Source organism: Epinephelus fuscoguttatus, linkage group LG8, assembly GCF_011397635.1.
Source record: "Epinephelus fuscoguttatus linkage group LG8, E.fuscoguttatus.final_Chr_v1".
Classification (NCBI taxonomy): domain Eukaryota; kingdom Metazoa; phylum Chordata; class Actinopteri; order Perciformes; family Serranidae; genus Epinephelus; species Epinephelus fuscoguttatus.
The window spans coordinates 23,278,287-23,300,356 of record NC_064759.1 but is presented as its reverse complement, the minus strand read 5'-3'; the positions used below and the strand labels follow the sequence as shown (position 1 = coordinate 23,300,356).

General features: G+C 40.8%; 1 protein-coding gene across 1 annotated transcript; it reads left to right on the top strand.

The window, feature by feature from the left end:
• Positions 1 to 275: 275 nt before the first annotated feature.
• Positions 276 to 21,446, top strand: ankrd28b (ankyrin repeat domain 28b). The gene is made up of 28 exons (XM_049583545.1): positions 276 to 602; positions 4,987 to 5,070; positions 5,570 to 5,648; positions 7,091 to 7,161; positions 7,269 to 7,469; positions 9,349 to 9,436; positions 10,012 to 10,154; positions 10,365 to 10,577; positions 11,000 to 11,078; positions 11,196 to 11,310; positions 11,518 to 11,600; positions 12,924 to 12,987; positions 13,110 to 13,178; positions 13,278 to 13,418; positions 13,596 to 13,707; positions 13,817 to 13,843; positions 14,734 to 14,808; positions 14,914 to 15,115; positions 15,221 to 15,308; positions 15,399 to 15,516; positions 15,808 to 16,027; positions 16,353 to 16,440; positions 16,537 to 16,620; positions 17,770 to 17,915; positions 18,031 to 18,113; positions 18,279 to 18,361; positions 18,534 to 18,625; positions 19,814 to 21,446. Exons 1-28 carry the CDS (start codon positions 576 to 578, stop codon positions 20,095 to 20,097), a joined length of 3,159 nt encoding a protein of 1,052 aa, XP_049439502.1. The 5' UTR covers positions 276 to 575; the 3' UTR covers positions 20,098 to 21,446.
• The last annotated feature ends 624 nt before the right edge of the window (positions 21,447 to 22,070 follow it).

Here is a 22,070-nt window from a genome sequence, read left to right as displayed (position 1 = left end):
CTGTGCGGCCAGTGCCAGCATGGTTCTCGCTTTTTGTGCAACTTCCAGATGAGTCACTGTGTGTAAATAGAATAATAAGCAGCTGTTAGTGAAAAGCCGACCAAACGGAGCCAAACAGCGCGATATAATTATTCACATGGTGGCAGTATGGTTGTATCGTACTTTGAATTAAATGCATTGCATGGAAAAATAGTTTAATTCGTTCGTTGTTAAATAAGAGCATTTATTGTGACACAAGCGTACACGGCAATGCAATATTCAACACAGTGCGTCTGTCACAGAGCGCTGTTAGCAACAACCAATCACGAGCTCTCTGACTGGGACCTACAGCAGGTTCGACCAATTGGATCGCATCTTTTTGGGAGGCGACGTATGGTGGCGGCAATGCTATGGAGTTTCCGCTACTCCTCTGCTTTCATGCCATCAGGTTAGGCAGCTAGCAAGAGAGCTAAGCTAGCGTCACGCTAGGCCTCCAGCAGACCAGCGGGAGAGCTACCGAGATCAAACACTGCTATTCGGAAGGAGACAAATATCCCTTTATGAATCTGCATGAGAACAATTAAAATCCCAGAAATATGGTGGTTCTCAAAATTCGAGACCAGGTAAGCGATCATTGTGTGAAAAGCTGACCTAAGTTTAAGCTAGTGTCGGCTGGCTAATGTTAGCTAGCTCCCCCGATTTCAACATTCGCTAGCGGAATGTAATTCGAGTTTCTCCAACTATTCCCCGAAACGGAAGCATTTCCCTAAACGTTTCACGTGGGGTTAGCTGATAAATTGTCTCGTATTAGGTGAAAGTTAAGTACAATACTGTTGGGCGAATCACATATGGAGTGTTTGATGTTTTGGGGCGATATTTCAAGGCATCACATTTACACAGAGACACATGCTCAAGCGCTTGTTGAGTTGCACCAGCTAATGATACTGTGTTTATCTCAGCAATTAGCCCGAGCCTGCGTGAAATGCTAATAGCCACTCAGTTGAGAAGTGACTAGTTAGCATGTTGCCACTAAACAATACAACGCTGGGCTATGGCTGTAGCGTCCGAGTGATTGTATGAGATGATAACAGCTATTAAATCTCTGTTATGTAGTACGAGATGATAACCATAACAACCAAAGCGATCTGTTGATTGTTAGCTACGTTACTGTGACAACTGGACGTTTGTGACATTTGCTAGCTACCTCAGCTGGTGAGGCTTTAAAGCTAAGAGATTGGGTAACATGTAAACACATAAATAATGATGAAGCTTTTATGCACCGATTCCCCTCACTAAATGTTTAATCTTGTTTGAATACCACCACTGTGTTGTGGCAGGAGGGATCTGCGAGAGCCTTTGTGCCCTGCTCAGTGTTGTGATTTTCTTAATGTTTAATTACTATAGCTGGCCTATAACAGCGTTACAGATAAGTTGTGTATTTGATCTCAAGTTTCAAGTGTCTATGTCCTTGTAAATACTGCTAATAATTGACCTTTTTTATAACCTGTTTAGGAAGAAAGACATTTATTTGGGCTTCTTGAATTGTATACATGCAGTAGGCAAACTGCTGTGTAATGGTTATAATAAATGTGTGAAGGGACTGGCTGTGTGACATTATTAGACATGCATCCTCTAACTAGATTAAACACTTGCCACCTACTTGTGAAAACGAGAATAGCTTTCCCTTATCATTTAAGGGCTGTGTTTTGGACATGCCTGCTATTCTTGTAGCATATGTATGTGCATGTGTCTTTCATTGTGTTTGAGTGTGTGCGTGTGTGTGCGTGTGCTTGAATGATCGTGTACCTGGGCTCATGTGAGCCGGTGGAGTTGCCAAAGAGCTGTCTCCATGGTGATGGTATTAACTAGGCTGGCTTGTATGAGGAGAGGAGGTGCATAGTCGTGCAGCCAGAGAAGCATAGAAAATCTCCTACACCAGTCGTGCAGGACTGCAGAACTGAAAACAACAAAATGTAGATTTGTCCCTTCTTTTTACTGTCGGGGATATACTGAAATCTTCAAAATGAAACAGTGTAAGAGGAACAAGTGCCTGTTTGTTACCCTGAATTTGTCCCTAGAAACTCTGAGCACTCTTGCACCCTGCAGATATTCATGGCCATTATAGTAAGTGAATGAGAGGATTGTGTTATGTTTTTTTAAAAAGGGACTGTAAGCTACTTGGTCCCCAGATGGCAATGGTTGTCTTTGTCTGGCTTATTCTAAATACTTATTGAGCATGAATTCGACTGCTGAAATGCATCATGTGGCTTAAATTTGTGTAAGGGCATAACTATCTTGTCCTGTTGGTTTTAATATACTTCAAATGGAATCATCTTACCTACACTGCCAGGTATACTTTGAATTAGTCAGTTAAGTGTTCACAGTAGATTTTTACTATATTAAACAGTAATGCATACAATGTTTGACTTTTTAGTTTGTTAAATCCGGACGTCTTGCAGCAGACAAGTTGAGTTTTTTGCATACAGTGCATGTTCTCTGTCTGCTAAAGGTGAAAGTGCTCGGTTTCATGCTCGACTTTCACAAAGCTTAGAGTGAATGCTGGATAACAATGTGGTTGTGAGTCATTGAGACATACTGGGAAACAGTACAGAACGACTAGTTGGATCCAGACACAGCGAGTTCTATTTGATAGGGTTTGCAAAATATGTGGCTCAAACTATTCCATATAAACTACAAGTGTTGTGTACATGCAGTCTACATGGCTGCACATTAGCTAATTAGCTAGCTGGGCAGCCTGGTGGGTTAAATGAAGGATGAAGTCTTAATGAACGAATGTACTCTGCATGCTACATCATTCTGACTGTACACAGGAAGAAAGCCAGCTCATGGAAATAATTGTATGCAGAGCGATGGGCTGTTCAAAGGAAAGGTTATGTCAGTGTTGTTGTTTTCCCTCAAACATTAGGTTTATGTACTATTTCCCTCTGGATATGTATTTAAGGCAGACAAAGGCTAATAAGATTACATTACGACAGATCATTTTAAAACCTGCTGACTCTTTGTAACAGGACCCTCCTGCTTCTTCATCTTACACTTTGTTTTGGATACATGAGTGCACATTGCTCATTCAGAGGTTATGATTGCTCACATGTAAACGGAAGTGTTTCATAATAGCTCACCTGACACATATCTACCATTGCCAGATTTCACAGCTAGGACTTGTTGGGAGGAAAATGTTTAATGGTGGTTGTTGTGGCTGCAAACCCAAGTTAATTTGTTTTTTAAGCGTGACTAAAGTCAGGGAAGAGTTAAGTTTTTTGTGAAAGCCAGGAATGTTCCATCTGGGTCTTTCATGGGTAACCAGTTGCAGCCTCTGGAAGGGATCCCCTGCCCTCACTGTTCTCCCCATCCATGCCAGCCTCCTCCCACAGGCAGTGGAAAACTGCCTGATCAAAGACTGCTGGTGTTATGGTAGATCAGATAGGAGTGTGCAGCAGTGTTGAGCTGGCTGCCATGACACATGGAGCTCCATTAACACACTTAATTATACAGTTCGTGACTGTTGATAGGGGCATTGATTCCAGCATTGTTTCCAAATCAATTTGCAAATCATAGATATGTAACACTGGTTAATAACAAACAAAAAAAACTCAAGCAAACATTTGATTAAATGTGTTGTAGACTGAACCAGAGCTGCCAGCTTGGTGCTTTGTGGACCAGGTCATCCAACGCGAACAAGAAAGTAGCAATGCTAAATTTGGGATGCAGCCCCGTTATTTATGGTGTGGTAAAATTATGCTTTACCACCATGTGAGTGATTTTATTAGCTGGTGGTTAAAAGTAGAAATGTGCAGCTGCAATATGATATTAAAGCTAACTGTTGCTTAAGGTTGTAATACTGCTAACAGTTGTGAAGATGTGGGCAAATACATGGACCAGATGTTGTAGACACTCTGACAAGTTTTACATCAGCTGTGCTGGAGCGTTGGGTTCTCAGTTTGGACTCACTATTTGGAAACATTGCAAGTTGTGTAACAGAGCATTGTCTTACAGGAAGTGTTGGCAAAAATGCTGCAGCAGTCACAATGAATAACTTACTGGATGAGAGTCAATACATATTGCAATAAATCTTTGATATGGTTTCAGTTTTTTAGGCACAAGTATGAATAATTGTGCAAAATGGAAATAAGGAAAACATGGTGTTTATTATACAGTATTTTGCTTATATAGCACAGCTGAAGTTGTATAAAATCCACAGTGGTTCATTTCCCTTTGGATACACCCCTAAGAAAGGTGGAGCCAATGTAGCTACTCTTTAAGAAGCCAGGGCAAGAATGGCACGATCCATAAGAGTCGGACTTCCCAAATAACTCCCAGATTTTTTCCTTCAGCTTTACTTTGGAAACTTTGACTTTTATCATCTTTTCCACCTGTTGTCATGTAGGATGTCGTGAACCACATAAACTGTGGACGTTTTCCTTTTTTCCGTGTCGACCTCCGCTTACGATGCAGGCACAGTCACGACTTTGGACAAAAAGCGATGATGGACGGCACATCAGTCATTCGGAGCACAGCGCTGGACTTGTATTCGCTGAAAGATTATGATATTTCTCTCTGTGCTGTGGGATGGATGTGGTTTTGCTTGCCAACAGGCTGTAAACACAGAACTGAATTAGAAAGTGGCTGCTCAGCATTTGTCAGTATCAATCCTGACAGTCTGTATCTTTTTATGAACATTGCTTTGCTCCAGTCTGTGCTTTTTTGAAAATGATTTTTAACAACAATATATAGGGACTTTTTAGCAGCTAATCTCTGAGCAAATGAGCCGCGTGTGTATTGTTGTGCTTGACGACGTGGACCCTGAATTCTCTCTAAGGTCTAAACCTTCCAAGGTGTGAACGGTTATTGTTTTCTCAAATTTCTAGTCTGACAAACAAGGTGTACTTACAGGCTGTTGGTCTGGCATTCATTTTTTTACTTTAATAATGAAAGTCTGAGACAGTGTTTCATGTTCCTGTTGATTTTGACATAATCTTTCTTTTACAGCCTGCTTTGCTGAAAGCTATTTTCAATGTGGACCCAGATGAAGTACGCTCACTCATATTCAAAAAAGAGGATGTGAATGCACAGGTAATCCCAACCGACTCTCACTAATCTCTGCATCTGTTTCCTCATATTATTGTTATATTTAAAAAACATCCCAGCGACACAGAATTTAAAACCTCTAATGTGTAATTGTCCTTGAAAGGCCTCATATGACTCTTTCAGATAATAGTTTTTTTGAGTACAAAAAGCACATCGTTTGTTTTTACAGTTCCCGCTGCATGATCTGGCTCTGCCTCTTTTATTGCATTCCTCACCATTACTGCCTTGGTGGGGGTGTTTGTTTCAAAATAAAGCTGGTTTGTATTTGCTTGTGTTTCACACGAAGGCTTTTAGGGTTACTCAATTTGTGTTTAACCCACTTTCTTTTTGCCATAAACAGTGACTGTTTGTCAACATCTAATGGTTATCGCTCCGTTCCTGCATTGTAATGTTACATAACGAAAAGAAAAGATGTGATTATAATGTCACTGTGTTTTTGTTTCTGTCTAATCCTACTCATGTCGTTAATGCTCACTTGTTACAGGACAATGAGAAGCGAACTCCATTGCATGCTGCTGCCTATCTCGGAGATGCAGAAATTATTGAGCTGCTGATTCTTTCAGGTATGTTCTTCAAAAGGAGAAGGATTTATGTACAAAAGCTGTTTAAGGCCATGTCTACATGTCTACAGATATTTTTGAAAACAGATCTCTTTCCCCTCCATTTAAAAAAAAAAAAAAAAAAAAAATTGTCCACACGACCTTCATTTTACAAAATATCTCTTCTACACAAGAACTCAAAAATGTGTCCGAACACTCACAGGTTACTGTTGCTGTTGCTGTCTTCAGCAGTCTCCCCTCGTCACAAAGGCAGTAAAATATACAAGCCATTGTCACATTTTTCAAAACACCAACTTCAATGTAAGGATGAAAGGGCTCACTCAGACATACGAGTGATGCTCTGGACATACTAAACCTTTCCTTCTGTTCCTCATCGACAACAATCCCACCCTGGAAAGTGTCCCACCATCTGCTGGTTCGACTCTTCCTGATCCAAAATCATCGTCTCTGGCTGACTTGAAACCATGGACACTGAGATGGGGCAGAAACATTGGACACCGCAGACAGCTCCGTTCGTCTATGAAGTAGTGCAGCAACACAGAGTTCAAGTGTTAATTCGCCATTAGACCGGGCAATGCTAACAAACTGTTAGCGAACCAGTAGTCTGCCATTGTTGTTGTGGTTTGTAGTGTATGTTCATTACATAAATCAAGAGGGGGCATGCGTCTGTTGGAAAGATGATGCCATCATTTCCCAAACGCTCTGTTTTAAGTGCTCACACACATTAACAGTAACCGGAGTTTTGTTAGCTCTTCACAGTAGAAGGCATTTTTAAAAAAACTCCGTTCTAGTCATGTGTGGAAAGAGGCCAAATGTGGAGGAAAATATCAGTTTACAAAAATATCTGTATACGTATAGACAGGATTAAGTCAATTTTTGTTATTTCTGTAGTGTAGAGCATTTAGAACTCAGTATCCAGTAACTGGAAACATTTATCATCAATATCACATCCAGCAATGTAACTGAAAGCAGAATGGTTTAAGAATGGTAACCAATATGGCCAAATTTATGTTACTAGTTTGGGAAAAAGGTTGGAAGGTTCATCAGTTACATTGGCATCCACTTAAACCCTTGCAAATCACTTTAAGCAACATCATCATCACCTCTCTTCTCCCTGCCGTACATGGAGGTTCTGTCATACAGTTTGTTTTTCTTGGTATTGAATGGACTGGTAAATGATCAGCAATGTTAACCTGTCTGAGAACATAATGGCATATTTCAAATGCCTGTGTGGCCAGATGGTGCATCTGCATTCAATATTGTAAAATACTTTGACGTGCACCCTTTGCAGTTTTCGCTTTTCTTACGAATATGCAGATGGAGATATGATAAATAGGACTTAAAACTGTTATAAAGGCTTGAGTTGTTTTGTTGAAACGTTGCACCAGGTGTCATCTAACTCTGTGACCTTAAAAGTCTAACAGCCAGTGTCCTCTGACTTTTAGGTGCCAGAGTAAATGCCAAAGATAACAAGTGGCTCACTCCTCTGCACCGGGCTGTGGCGTCCTGCAGCGAGGTATGTGAAGGTTCCTCTGGTTCTGTGTAACACACACTTTTGTTGAGCAATGATTTACAAATCTAAACAGCGTGGAACTTAAACCTTAATGTGACGACTTCTTGCAGGAGGCTGTCCAGGTATTGCTGAAACACTCTGCAGACGTGAACGCCCGAGACAAGAACTGGCAGACGCCGCTTCACATCGCCGCAGCGAATAAAGCAGTCCGCTGCGCCGAGGCCCTCGTCCCACTGCTCAGCAATGTGAATGTGTCCGACAGGGCAGGCAGGACCGCGCTGCATCATGCAGCCTTCAGCGGTCATCTGGAGGTAATATTTGATTCAGCTGTGAGCTGTACTCCAAGTGTTTTAATGTCTTCAGTATTGATTTAGCTGTATCTTAATGGAGAGAAATGGCAGCACATTTGAATATCGTTCACTATAAGAAACAAAAGGTGTGCTAACTTTAAGAGTTATTGCTGATTGTGTGGCTGTACAGTCTGTCCTGTTTTTGTGTGTGTGTGTGTGTGTGTGTGTGTGTGTGTGTGTGTGTGTGTGTCTTTAAAAGTATTGCTCATATTGACACAACAGGCTTGATGTTGGGTGTGTTTAGCGGCTGTTGGTATAAGCTCCTGATCTTCTCCTCTTACTGAGAGGAAGTGTTTCTGCTTGCCCCATAAACGAGTTAACACAATGGGCATTGCAATACAGAACAAGTGAACAATGGCCACATTATTGCCTGTTTAACAAGTTGAAGTGAAACAGTCAACATCCCCTTAAAGCACTGCTGACCCAGTGTTTAAAAGCTGTGCCAGCCATAACCATAACTGTCATAACCACAATAAATCATGTCATGCCATTAGAGCTGCAATGATTAGTCATTAAATCATTAGACTGACAGAAAATTAAACTTATTTTTCAAGCAAAATACCAAAATTGTGACATTTCCAGGTTCTCAAATGTGAGGATTTGCTGCTTTCCTTTGTCTTTAATTTTAGAAGATTTTTTGGGGTTTGTAAGTGTTGTTTAGACAAAACAAGACAAGTGATGAACTCATTTTAGGCTGCAGGATATTTTAACAGGCTTTTCTCACAGTTTTCCAATTATTTGGTAGAACTATTAATCGATTAATTGAGACAATAATGTACAGATTATTCAGTAGCTAAAGTAACTGTTAGTTGCAGCAGTAATTATTATTTTGGTGGCTACATACACATTGCATTAGTTAGAGAAACATGTAGTCAGTTGTTAGTCTTCCTCTTGGTATCTTTTTCCTCTGATTAAGTTTCAAGTTTTTTGTCATGGAGCTTTTTAGTGCTGCACATAGTGAAAAATTAACAAATGACAGTAAGGTATTTGTACTGACAGTATTTGGCGTACTCTGCCGCCTATTCTCACTTCCGATTTTAGACACACAACTAAGCTGAGCCTCTGTGTTGGTGTGTAGCAGAGTTTTGATAAGGTAATAATTATCAGGCTTTCGATCTGGTAGTCAGTTGCACAAAAACACTGTGACAAACTCTGTACTTGGAGAAGCCACAGCTCATCAAACGATGGATCCGCTCTTTAGTGAACTAGTCGCAGTTTGTTTAGAGAATAACACATTATCAGACCGTCAGTGTTTATCCACATGGAAACAAACTCAAACTGCGGGCTGTCAGTCATAAATTGTGGTCGCTCACTCGAGGATGCTTGACGCACAGTGTGTTGCTTGTCCAATCACGTGCTTGCATGCAAATGAATCATTGGAATCAAATACTAACATGCAAAAGAGTTATCTTAAAGGTGGAAATGTGCTTATGCAAATCAAGTGCATAAAAGCTGTTTGGAGGAACCTTTTGGTTATGCAGCAAAGCTCCAGTAAAACACCAACAAATACAGATGTGAGCACGGCAGTTGTGGAGTTTCATGCTCAATGTTTTCTTGTCCTGTTGATGCACCTGTATTGAGTGTATGCTCAGCAATTAAAAAATGATTTAAAGCCTTATGGAAGCTCATCTAATTCACAAGATAAGATTAAATCAATATAAACTGTACGCATGCATGTGGTGTAGACCAGAGATTCAGCCTGTTAGCCCCATTAAACATCATGTATACACAGTGGTTAAATGAGTTGCCACATTGACTGAAAGGCAGCAGAATTTGTTCAAGTTGTAACTTCCTTTGACATTTTTCCTGACTGCTCTTCTTTCTCCATCGCTGCTGTTAGATGGTGAGGATCCTGCTCTCCAGAGGAGCAAACATCAATGCCTTTGACAAGAGGGACCGCCGTGCAATCCACTGGGCAGCCTACATGGGTAATAAATCATGTTTACCTCACATTATTAGTTTCTTATGTAACTGTACGACATTCAGAACATTAATACAGCAGCAAACAATCATTTGCTATTTAAAGATATGGTGGAGTAATGGCATCCTGAGCAGAGAATGAAGTCACGCTCTTTGTGTGTTGTAATCCAAGCTTCTTTGTGGTTTGTTGTAGTAAGTAAACTGGCCTGGTTGCACATGGATCTTAGTGCATTTGTGTATCCCACTGACCAGCTCATTGCTGCCACTGAGCGCAGTGCAGATCAGGACAGTGTATTTGCGGGAGCGTAGCACCCAACCTCTGCTACCCCCTCTGGATAACTCTGTTGGCATTATTGCTGTTGTTTAGTGCTGTTTATAGAGTTAGCACCATTAGCTGCTAGCCACCAGCTCAGCCACCTCCATCTTGGGAACTGTATCCAGATAACACATACATTCTGAATTCCGTATAGAGCCCCTGTAAAGGTCTCAAATGTTAAAATGAATACTCATGTTCCTGTGTGACCAAATGAAACAGCTGATGACATCTCTGTTTACGTAATCAAATATTTCTCTTTCATTTCAGGACACATAGAAGTGGTAAAGCTGCTGGCATCTCATGGGGCCGAGGTGGCCTGCAAAGATAAGAAATCTTACACCCCCCTACATGCAGCAGCTTCCAGTGGAATGATCAGTGTTGTCAAATACCTCCTGGACTTGGGGGTGGATGTAAGTTCCACCTACAAGCTTATTGTCATCTCACTGCAGTCACTGCTTTATCTTATGATCTGATGAGGAGTGAAAACAAATGTAATAACACATAACCTGTCCTTATGCACTTCTTATGTTTTGGGTAATGACTCGACATAATTTTTGTTAATAATTTTTATTGTGAGTAAAAGTAGTGAAAGTATAATCCCTGTTTTTCTTGTTGTCCAGATCAATGAGCCCAATGCATATGGCAACACACCCCTCCATGTGGCCTGTTACAATGGGCAGGATGTGGTGGTGAATGAGCTCATAGAGTGCGGAGCTAATGTCAACCAGGTGAACGAGAAGGGCTTTGCTCCTCTCCATTTTACCGCAGCGTCCCGCCACGGGGCACTCTGTTTGGAGCTCCTAGTGTGCAACGGGGCTGATGTCAACATCAAGGTAAGTAAAAACCAGAATGTTGCCTCAGGCTTTTTGAGAACTTTTAACTTGGAAAAGGGTTGCTCAGTGTGATGTGGGAAAGCAGGTACTGCATAACTGGCACTCCTTTACCAGATGCAGTTCTGCTATTGAGAAATCATTACACCAGCGTTACAATTAAAAGTTGAAACAAAGACTGAATAGTTGTGGTTAAGAGTCAGTGTTTAAACAGTCACACCTGCTGCTTGTGTGTGACTCAAAGTGCTTATTTGGATTGTTTATGTATTTTTACGAAACTACTTGACTTTTAATAGATGTCAGAAATGCAGTTTCATAATTTTTGGAGTTTTTTTGGAGCCTCCTGTTTGGGAAATATACTCTAAAGCCGAAAGCCATAGTCATGATCAACGTTGTGATACCTCCATGTTTTTATTTCACTCCAGAGTAAAGATGGTAAGACTCCGCTCCACATGACAGCAATCCATGGGAGGTTTTCTAGGTCTCAAGCAATCATTGAAAATGGTGAGCTCCTCTTAAAATGCAGCCTTGCTGACTTTATTTCTCAAGCTGGACTGTAAAACCCAAACTGCTTCTCAGCGTAACACTAGCTAAGTGCTTGGTCTGTTTCCTTTTTTTAAGGTGCTGAGATTGACTGTGAAGATAAGAACGGAAATACACCACTGCACATTGCAGCTCGATATGGACACGAGCTGCTCATCAACACCCTCATCACCAACAGAGCTGATACAGCTAAGTAAGTGAGCCTGCCTGCCCCTTTTTCAGCAACTGTTCTTACTTTCTGCATCGTGGCAGAGCTGCATGTTTAAACCTTTCCAAAGTATAGGTTTAATGTCTGTTATGTAACTGATGCAGATGATTCTGTACTATTAATAGTGCGTTCCTACCCTTAGCACCAGTGATATTTGAGTGATACTAAGTAACATGATTGTGTCTTTTTCAGACGAGGGGTTCATGGTATGTTCCCGCTGCATTTGGCTGCTCTCAGTGGGTTCTCTGACTGCTGCAGAAAGCTCCTGTCTTCAGGTGAGCAACTTTTAATCAATAGTAGTGACCCAAATAGTCACAGCAGAAAATTATGGAAGTCTTGTATTTGAATGGTTCAATTAGTGCAGGTTAGTAACTCAGAATTCTTGACAAGGTCTGCACTGTAAAACTTCATATACATTAGGGTTGGGCAATGGCCTCCATCAGCCCAACAACTGGCGATTGTCGATATTTTCATGCATGTGTGTGTGCACAAACACGTACAACCATGCACCTTCTGAATTCATCTCTTTCACTTAACTGAAACTACCTTAATTGCCTTGTTAACTCATAGTTAAGCACACTTCACTCAAACCTGAGAGAAACTAAAAAACTTACCAAAACCATCAATATTAGTCTTTTCTCTGTTATACAACAATCACCGTCTTTGGTTTGGTCGAAATAAACCCTTAAAGGAGCAGTGTGTAGGAATTACTGGCACCTAATGGTGAGGACTGCAGATTGCAACCAGCTGAAATGTCTCCAATGTGCCAAGTGTGAACTTCCAGTTGGGATTCCTTCAGATTCTATTGTTCAGGTAATTTTTTTACCTGGAGCCAAATTATCTGCAGAGGTCCCTTCGGCTAGCCCAACACCTGCTAATGTGGACTCACCATATTTCTCTGATAACTTAAGACCCAGATGTTCCGGAGGTTGTTACCGGGAGACGAATTATCCGGAGAGGTCTCTTCCTCCCCAAAACAAACGGAGCTAGTGATTTAAACTAGAAAAACATTGAATAAAGCAGTTTCACCTTACAAATTTTTTCCTGACACCGCTCATCGTGGAGGGGCCTCTATATGGTGTTTGGTTTGTCCATTCTGGGCTTCTGTAGAAACATTGCAGTGCAACATGGCGGACCTTGCAGACAATGACCAGCTCCCTATGTAGATATACACAGCTCATTCTGAGGTAACAAAAACACGGCAATTCTTATTTTGTGGCAATTATACACTAAAGAAAAAATACTTATTATGTAATATTCAGTTTCTGCCAACATATCCCCATAATCCTACTCACCTGACCTTTAATTCATCAAGTTAGATTGTGAAATATGCTGGCTCTACATGATGTTTCTCCCTGCTGTCTCTCTGCCTACAGCCAGCTTAGCAGCTGCCTGCTGAGCTGCGGCTCTCACTCCTCCTCCAGTCCTCAGAGGCAGACCAATAAAATAAATCAGTAAACTAAAATGACAAAAATCACACAAATAATAGCAACTGCCGATGTACTCAGCCAATTACAGATAGCCAGTAGATTTGTCTAGTCATCCACTCCTAATGTACAGTATACAGGATCTTGTTCATTGTCTTTTCTCTAATGCAGGATTTGATATTGATACTCCTGATGACTTTGGAAGGACCTGTTTACATGCTGCAGCTGCTGGAGGGTGAGTACAGGACAGCTGAATAACATGTTTAATATTAACTGGGAGCATTACCGTTTAGTTCATGACCTATAACAAAAAGAATATTATTATATTTATCAGTTCATTATATTATAATCCCTCAGAAACCTGGAATGTCTCAATCTTCTCCTCAACACTGGGGCAGACTTTAACAGAAAGGACAGCTTTGGCAGGTTTGTGGAATTTAATTATGACTTTGGATCAATAGATTGTTCTGTCTCAGTTTCTTTGTTAGATTTGGAGAGGGAACTGAGCTGTGTTTGCTTTTCCAGGACCCCTCTGCACTATGCTGCTGCCAACTGTAACTACCAGTGCCTGTTTGCGCTGGTGGGCTCTGGGGCCAGCGTCAATGACCTAGACGAGCGGGGCTGCACTCCTCTCCACTACGCTGCGGCCTCTGACACAGATGGAAAGTCAGTAATACTTTGAAAATTCAGTTTGTTAAAGGAGCGGGTGGCTGTGTGGGAGGCAGGTTGTGTTTGAGGGTTTTATAGATAACAGCTCAGTTGTGTTATTGGTTATGCTGAGTAATGGTTCAAGACTTGAAAGATGATGTTGTTTTAATACACCCTCTTTGTTTTTTTCTGCAGGTGCCTGGAATATTTACTGCGAAATGATGCAAATCCAGGGATCCGGGACAATCAGGGCTACAACGCTGTGCACTACGCCTCGGCGTATGGACATCGCCTCTGTCTGGAGCTGGTGAGAAATTCACTGCATCCACGATGCATAACAATCAGCATCTCTGTATTTATGTATTGCTCTATTATAATGTTTTAATGCTTTGCTGCTTCTTTCACCCTCTTTTCAGATTGCAAGTGAAACACCCCTAGATGTGGTGAGTTAAATTTGTACTTCTTTTTCTACTTCCTAGTTTTCGTCTCTTATATTTTGCTCGTTCTGCTTTGTGATGGCTATTTTACGTTGCCTGAGTAAGATCTCAAGATCTCGCAAGATTGAAAAGTTGCTCTGTTATTTTGAATTTGATGGTAGATATAAGTACAGTGAGCTGATCTTTTTCTGACTTTTGCCTTCAGAGTAGGCAACAATGCCAAGATCATCTGTAGTACTGAGCTTAGTGTCTAAGCAAGTGATTTAAATGCACTTTAAGGATGCACTGATTTATCAGCTGAACATTGATATTGGCTGTTTTTCGCCTCGTTGACTGCCATCAGCCTATTGGCAAACAAAATGACATTCACCAATGGCAGCGGCCGATGTTTTTCTTTTGTGTCACATCAATTTTGCGCAGGCTAAAAAAGCTCCTGGAGAAAATAGAAAATGTGTTTGGGGAAAAATAGATATCTTACATCCTAGGACACCTTCAGGATGAAAGAACACAGTAATCTCAGTATTGACGCGTCATGGGGATGCACCCTATTGTTGCCTGATAATGTACATTGTAAACAGCAGATCCATGTTGACATCAGCGGAAGTAGAGCTAGCTGTCATCAACTCCAAGCGACTGGTAGCTTGAACTAACTGCTGATGGAGGTTGCATAGAGTTAGGTTATGATGTGTCAAGCGCTATTCGAAAAATTAATGTTAACATGATTTTTTTCAGATGTAATCTTGTAAAATTTAGTTTTTGGTGAGAAACAGCAACAAAGAATTGGTATTGGCTGTCAGCCAAAGTGTTATTTTTAAATCAGTATCAGCACAGGATTTCACAATCAGTGCATCCTTAAATCTGAAGTAGGTTATAACTTGTGTACCTGGTTTGTTCAGCTAATGGAAACCTCAGGGACAGACATCCTGAATGACTCGGATGTCAGAGCCCCCGTCAGCCCCCTGCACCTTGCTGTGAGTAATCATACGTATTCTCTTTATCCTACTATCCTTATTATGGCATTATCCTCAGTTTCAGCTTCTTTATGGTAACATATTCATGGTAAATTAATCACACAGGCATACCATGGTCACCACCAAGCAATGGAGGTTCTGGTGCAGTCTCTGCTGGATCTAGATGTGAGAAACAGCCAAGGGCGCACGCCCCTAGACCTGGCTGCTTTTAAGGGCCATGTAGAGTGTGTGGATGTCCTGATCAACCAGGGAGCCTCCATCCTTGTTAAGGACTTCACCTTGAAGCGAACCCCCATCCATGCTGCAGGTATGGACCTGGACTTGGTGGCTCAGGAGTTTGCCTACATCTGAAATTTCAAAACCACATTCAGTATTATATAATGAACAATGAGTGTTCGTTCTTTCCCTGCAGCTACTAATGGTCATTCAGAGTGTTTGCGTTTGCTGATTGGAAATGCTGATCTTCAAAGTGCAGTCGACATTCAAGATGGGAATGGACAGTAAGTAAAATATGTTTGTGATGTATTTATTTGTTCCTTACTCATGTTCTAAAGTCATTGCTGACATTATTTTCTATTTCTGTCTCCTAGAACCCCCCTGATGCTGTCAGTCCTGAGTGGACACACAGATTGTGTGTATTCTCTGCTAAATAAGGGAGCCAGTGTAGAAGCCAAAGATAAGTGGGGCAGGACAGCCCTACATAGAGGGGTAAGGAGACGTTCCCATTCTTTTACACAAACACACACACACACACAGACACATACTGTATATTTACTGAGGGACCACATTTGGATATGGATTTATCCAATTTATTTTTTCTGCTTAATGGCAGCTAGTCAGCTTATCTCAGATTTTGATTTAGACTGTGCAGCTCTGCCTGTATGTCAACAGAAGGAATAAACATTGGTCCGCTTTCATCAAACATTTGAAACACATAATCATTCAGGATATGATCAGTCAACAGTCAGAACACTAACATCTACTGTTACCTGGATTCAGGCGGTGACCGGTCACGAGGAATGCGTGGAGGCCTTGCTTCAGCACAGCGCCAACTTCCTGGTGCGGGATTGTAAAGGACGCACACCAGTCCACCTGTCAGCGGCATGCGGACACATTGGGGTACTGGGAGGCCTGCTGCATGCTGCCCAATCAGTGGAAACACTCCCTGTCTTAACAGACAACCAAGGCTACACCCCACTGCACTGGGCCTGCTACAATGGTACAGAGATGAGGCTTTGAAGAGTTCCTTAAAAAGCAGTCAATATAGTTATGGGAATGTACATCAGATGTTTGGTAATGTATGCTCTTAAAGACAGGCAAGCTGCCAAGAAAGCAAAAATGAGCACTCAAGCAAATGTAGATATGAAATAGACATGGATGATTTATTTTTTATGTCTGTTCTTTATTCTGTGTTTTTATGAAATTTCCTTTTGCACCCAAAGGCTAAATGTTGACACATGCTGGCAAGGACAGATGTTTTAACAGAGTGCTGATTGTGAGCACTCAAAGGAAGGCTGATCTGGTTAATGCTTTTTCTCCCGCAGGTCACGATACGTGCGTGGAGGTTTTGCTTGAACAAGAGGTTTTTCACAAGGCCGAAGGCAATTCTTTCAGCCCCCTCCACTGTGCTGTGTAAGATCTTGAGCCGTCTCCTGTTTCGATCAGCGAATACATCAGGACAAGACCTGTAACGGATGACATAATTGTGCACGTCTTTTTCTTGTTCAGGATCCATGACAACGAAGGCGCTGCCGAAATGCTGATAGACACTCTGGGCCCTGCCATTGTCAACACCAAAGACAGTAAAAATAGGTACAAACACATCATAGACAAGTGTAACAGCCTCAGGGGGTATGAAATGAGGGCTGCAACTAATGACTATTTTAAAAAACAATTAACTTGTTGGTTATTATTTCAATTAATTGATTTTTTTAACCAAATAAAAAGAAAGCCAAATTTTATTATTTAGAGCATTTTATACAAAAAAAATGAAACTTATTCCTTGGCTTCTTGTACAATGCAACTTTCAAATAATAAAAAAAAACTGTCAAGGCCACTACAATAATAAAAAAAAATGGACTTTGGGAATGTATAAATGCACTGATATTAAAAGGTAAATGTAACTATTATATATTTGATAAGCTGTTGCTCAAGTTTCTGTTGTGAAGAAATTAATGATTTACTGTGGACTGTCTCTGACTTATGGCATGAATGTCCGACCTAAAGTGTACACTGTTAATGCGATGCCATGAAAGTGTCGGAGGCAAAATCAGTTTGATTGCATTGTTTCCTATTGGCATATCCTAACTCGCTGCTGGCGACTCGATTTACTCCTGTCGCTCGCTTTGAAAGTGCCACAATGGACAAGGAACGGCTGATTGGTGAAGCTGAAATGAGTTCTCTGTACAATGCCTCCGTATTTCACTACAATAACCTAAATAAGGTGACACCTGGCTGGAGGGTGTTCACCAGAGAGCTGAGAGTTTCTGGTAAATGACTGTTGCTAATCACAGCCTACATGCTGTTGGATATGTTGTTTGTCATTTCCAGCAAATATAACATTATAAAAGTAGTTTTCTCTTTTAAAAAGTACAAACGTTGAAAGAAAACAAGTAGGCTACTTACCCATCTTTTAAGTAGTAACGTCTCCAGTCTGATCTAGAGTATGACATGACGTAACAGAAGTGCATATTCAACAGATTCAGTGTGGACAGAGTATCCCATGTTACATGACGCGACGCACTCACTCGCTGGACACAGTGGAGACTTTGTTGCAGCGTTTGCCGTGCGTCATAACATAAACCCAGTGAATCAGTGATGAAATTTATTGCCAACCTTTTTTTCTTCATCGATTTTAATCAATTTTATTGATTAGTTTCAGCCTTATTTGTAACTGTATTAAAAAGCTCACATAATGACTGTATGATAAAAGTGAGCTTTGTTCTTATGTTATTCTTACAGGACCCCACTACATGCAGCAGCCTTCACTGACCATGTAGAGTGTCTGCAGCTGCTGCTGAGCCACAACGCTCAGGTCAACAGTGTGGACGCCGCAGGGAAGACCCCGCTTATGATGGCTGCTGAAAATGGCCAGACTAACGCTGTTGGTATGAACGTTTCTCTATTTTACCCACCGGATTGGAAAATAAATATCTCTGGGGGATGTAATAATCAGCGCTGTATTGAATTAACTTTAATATGTTTCCTGTGTTTGACGATCAGAACTGCTGGTGAGCAGTGCGAAAGCAGATCTCACTCTGCAGGATGCTGTGAAGAACACTGCACTTCATCTTGCCTGCAGTAAGGTTCGTATGGCCATGTGGTGGCACTGTTCTTACACTCTACAGCTGCAAGTAAACAGCATTGTCTTGCAAGCATGTGTTTCAGTGCTATAAACATTTTATATTTACTGCATATTTCTTCTGTGAGGTTGTTTTTGATATTGATCACACTTTACTTCTTTTCCACAGGGACATGAAACCAGTGCCTTGTTGATATTGGAGAAGATTACAGATAGAAACCTCATTAATGCCACTAACGCCGCCTTACAGACGTATGTATCACTTATGTGACATTAGTGTCTGGTCTCTTGCTGCATCTGAGTGATGGAATGGAGTGGTGGTGTGGGTAGATTACTCTGGAGATTTGAATTATTAATGTAGAGATATAAATTGCGCAATATTGACTTTCCTGTTGGTGCATCCATGTTTTATGTTTCTTTTAAGGCCTCTACACGTGGCTGCAAGAAATGGTTTAACTGTGGTGGTGCAAGAGCTGCTTGCAAAGGGAGCCAGTGTACTTGCAGTTGATGAAAACGGTAAATTCACAATCTTGTTTTTCTCTTACTAATAACCATTGTCTTTAATATATTTTGGTTTTTTAAAGTGTGTCAGAAAGGGCCAACTAAGCATACAGGCTGCTTTTATATTCAGTTTAAATTAGTTCAACACTTGAGACATTTCAGCTGTGTGTTAACCTTTTAAAACACGTGACTAATGTTGTGGATAAAGTTCATTTAGGGAATAAATAATAAGACAGACCAGGTAAAACAGGATCATAATTTGATAACCAAGCAATTAAAATATGCCTCGGTCAGGTCTTACATGGATTTTTGAGATCAGCTTAATGAGAAATTTTGAGGCCCATTACGATTTTATGTGTAGTGAATCTGAAAAGCCATGTAATTACTGCCAAATCATTTAAAGGTCCAGTGCAGTGGCTGCATTAGACTTTCTTCTTGTCTTCATTTTGAGTTGTATAATCTATCATTACCCATCTTTTTTTTTAATGATAATGACATATTTAATAGTATTTAATTTTCATTAATTCATTTTTAACAATATGGCATATAGATTTTGCATTTATAAGGGCATGGGGAGAAAAGATGACCAGAGACACTGACTGTGCGGTCACTTTTCATGCCAACACCACATACAGGAAATGAATGATGTTTTTCGGCAGTCACAGCAGAGACATTTTGCATTGCTGTGTAGCATTACAGCCTACCAGTGTGATGGCTAAAACTGCTAAACAACAAGGTCATGCACATGAGATCAAAGACAAGATAAGATAATAGCCAATTAATATGCACACACCACCATCTGGACGGGGGTGTGAATTACTGTAGATTGCCCTCGTTGTTCTAACTTGTCAAAATGACGGACAGCCTTCAGATTTTTCTTTCATTGTTAAAAATTCAGTGTGTAGGATTTAGAGGCAATAATTGGCAGAAATTATATATAATATTCCTAACTGTGTTTTCATTAGTTTACAATCACCTGAAAAGAAAAATAGTTGTGTTTTTGTTACCTTCTAATGAGCCATTTATGTATGCATACAGATTAGGTTCTCTTCCAAGGAGTGAAGGGGAGAAATTTTAGTTTTTCAACCTCACAGCTAAATCCTGCACACTGGTGGTTAAACAGATGAAATACCAATGCCTGAAATCGAAGCTGTGTATTACTTTAACAGAGTATGTAACACTACTCTGCTGTCATTGTTTCAGGTTACACACCCGCCTTGGCTTGTGCCCCCAACAAAGATGTGGCAGACTGCCTAGCCCTCATCCTGGCCACCATGATGCCTGTGTCCCCCTGCACCCCGGCACCCACCCTCCCTTTCAATGCCATTAACCACTACACTACCAGCCCCTCCAAGAGCGTCACCTTCGACAGCCTGCCGGCGCTGCGCGACGAGCACAGCTCCTACTGCAGTTTCAACAACATCAGCCATCACGACGGCCTCTACAAGGACGAAGAGCTCAATGACTCAGACTCTGAGACGTACTGAAGGGCAGGAGGGAGCGACAAATGCATAAACACACACACTGTGTCTTAAAAATCACCCACCGCCAGCTTGGGAGGGCAGAAGAAAGAAAAGCCCCCACAGGAGCCTTAAGAGTCCCCCCCCTTTCCCCTCCCCACCAGAGAGCAAGAGAGGGAGGAAGTGCAGCAGGCTGGCCCACACTCATCCAGACCTCATCCAGCACCAGGTGTCCTTCAGCTGATACTGGACCTCAGTAACCGCTGCTTTACCAACACTGACTTCTTGAGTGCTAAAAACTGTACTCGTTGGGCGGACAGCGACTTTTGTACGGCAATAACTTGCTAAAGAGGGATGGTAGCACTTCACAGAGAGCTAAACCGACAGGGACCAAAAGACATGGATGCGTTTTAACCCAGTTTTAACTGTGTAAATGCGACTGAGAATTTTTGGGGGTTTATTGGTTAGTTGGGGGGAAAAGGAGCCAGTTTTCATTTTTGAAATGTCTTGATGAGTTAGAGAAGGTTGATATCCGCACACTACATCTGTCAGAATGCACTTGTCATCAAGTCTGTAAATCCTACAGGCGGAAAATCATTTATTTTTTCAGATCAAAATTTTAATATACCCATGTTCATGTCTTAAACTCTTTAGGGGGGAAAAAATCTGATTTACTGACCTGAGTCATTCAAAAACATTTGATATGTGCACCAGGTAATTTTTAAGTTGATCGACCTTACCTTTGTATATTGACCTGTCCATTGCGGTTTAGTCTTTCAAGAATAAATTATTTGTGTAATTTCGGTTCCTATTTATGTGTTCATTTTGTGCCTTCATTAGTTACTGAGAAATGATGAGTTTGTTGAGGCAGCTGTGAAAGTACAGTGATGCGCACTAGGCAAGTAATGAGACATTTCTAAGAAGCACTGATCCTGTACTGAGGTATCTGAGGCTCAGCTTTGTGAGAAGAAACACTGTAAACCAATGATAGGGCAGCGTTTGATTTTCCTTCTGTTTGAATGATATTTTTTGCTCTTATATTAGTCAATGTTTGTTGACAGGTTTTGCTTGCTTTAACTACAGGAAAAAATGAAACCACTCGATCCTACCATGATTCAAATCTCCCCCTTTTCTGTCTGTTGAAAAAAAATCCTTTTAACTGGAAATATGTACAATACATTTGCTAGTTTCTGTAGAACGGAAAAGACGTTTTTTTTCCTTTTCCTTGCTTTTTCTTGAAGAGGGATGAAACTAGCATGTACATAGAAATTATGACTGTGAATTCAACGCTCCAATGAATTCTTTCAGTACTGAGATTGCTGTATATTTTATGAGTAATAAAGAAATGAGTTATTTAATAATGAACATGAGTCTTCTTTGGAGTATTGTCTTTTGATTCTGTCAAACTACATGACGCATTTGAAGAAGTTTGACACATTTTGACATGTCACTGTAAAGCATGAGTGAAAATCTAATAAATGATGTTCCATTTAGCTGCTTCAGTTATGGGTTGATGGTACTGTTCATGCGGGCTTGTTGTCAGAGCTTACTGGGAGATGTCAACAGAAAAGAGCCATAGTTAGTGTCATTACTAACTGCTTTAAGATTTTGAAAAGTCAAAAGACAGCATAACAATGGTGTACAGCTCATTTCAAGGCACTAATATGAGTGAACTATCATTTTTTTCCTTTTTATATTTTTAGGGTAACTAATATGCACTGGTGTTAAAGCTTTACTCTTAATATTGTGACTGCTGATATTTATCAGTTCAACATTATCCCTCAGATTTTATTCGTACTGATCCTTGATTAATCTCTCATCTATTACAAATGTGCCATTTATGTTTTGTAAAGTTTTTTTGTTGTGTGTTCAGCCTTGGCCTTGGCCACACCTATCATTTATTGCAGATGACGGCAAGAGTCTTGATTCATTAAGATGTTTTGATGTACTCATCAGCCTTATTCCAAAACAGCAATGATTTAAACAATACGATTTAGAGC

Coding starts and splice junctions, on each gene's coding strand:
- ankrd28b (XM_049583545.1), top strand. CDS start 576: ATGGTGGTTCTCAAAATTCGAGACCAG. Junction 13,708..13,816: donor ATCGCCTCTGTCTGGAGCTG/GTGAGAAATTCA, acceptor CCCTCTTTTCAG/ATTGCAAGTGAAACACCCCT. Junction 18,626..19,813: donor ACTTGCAGTTGATGAAAACG/GTAAATTCACAA, acceptor TCATTGTTTCAG/GTTACACACCCGCCTTGGCT.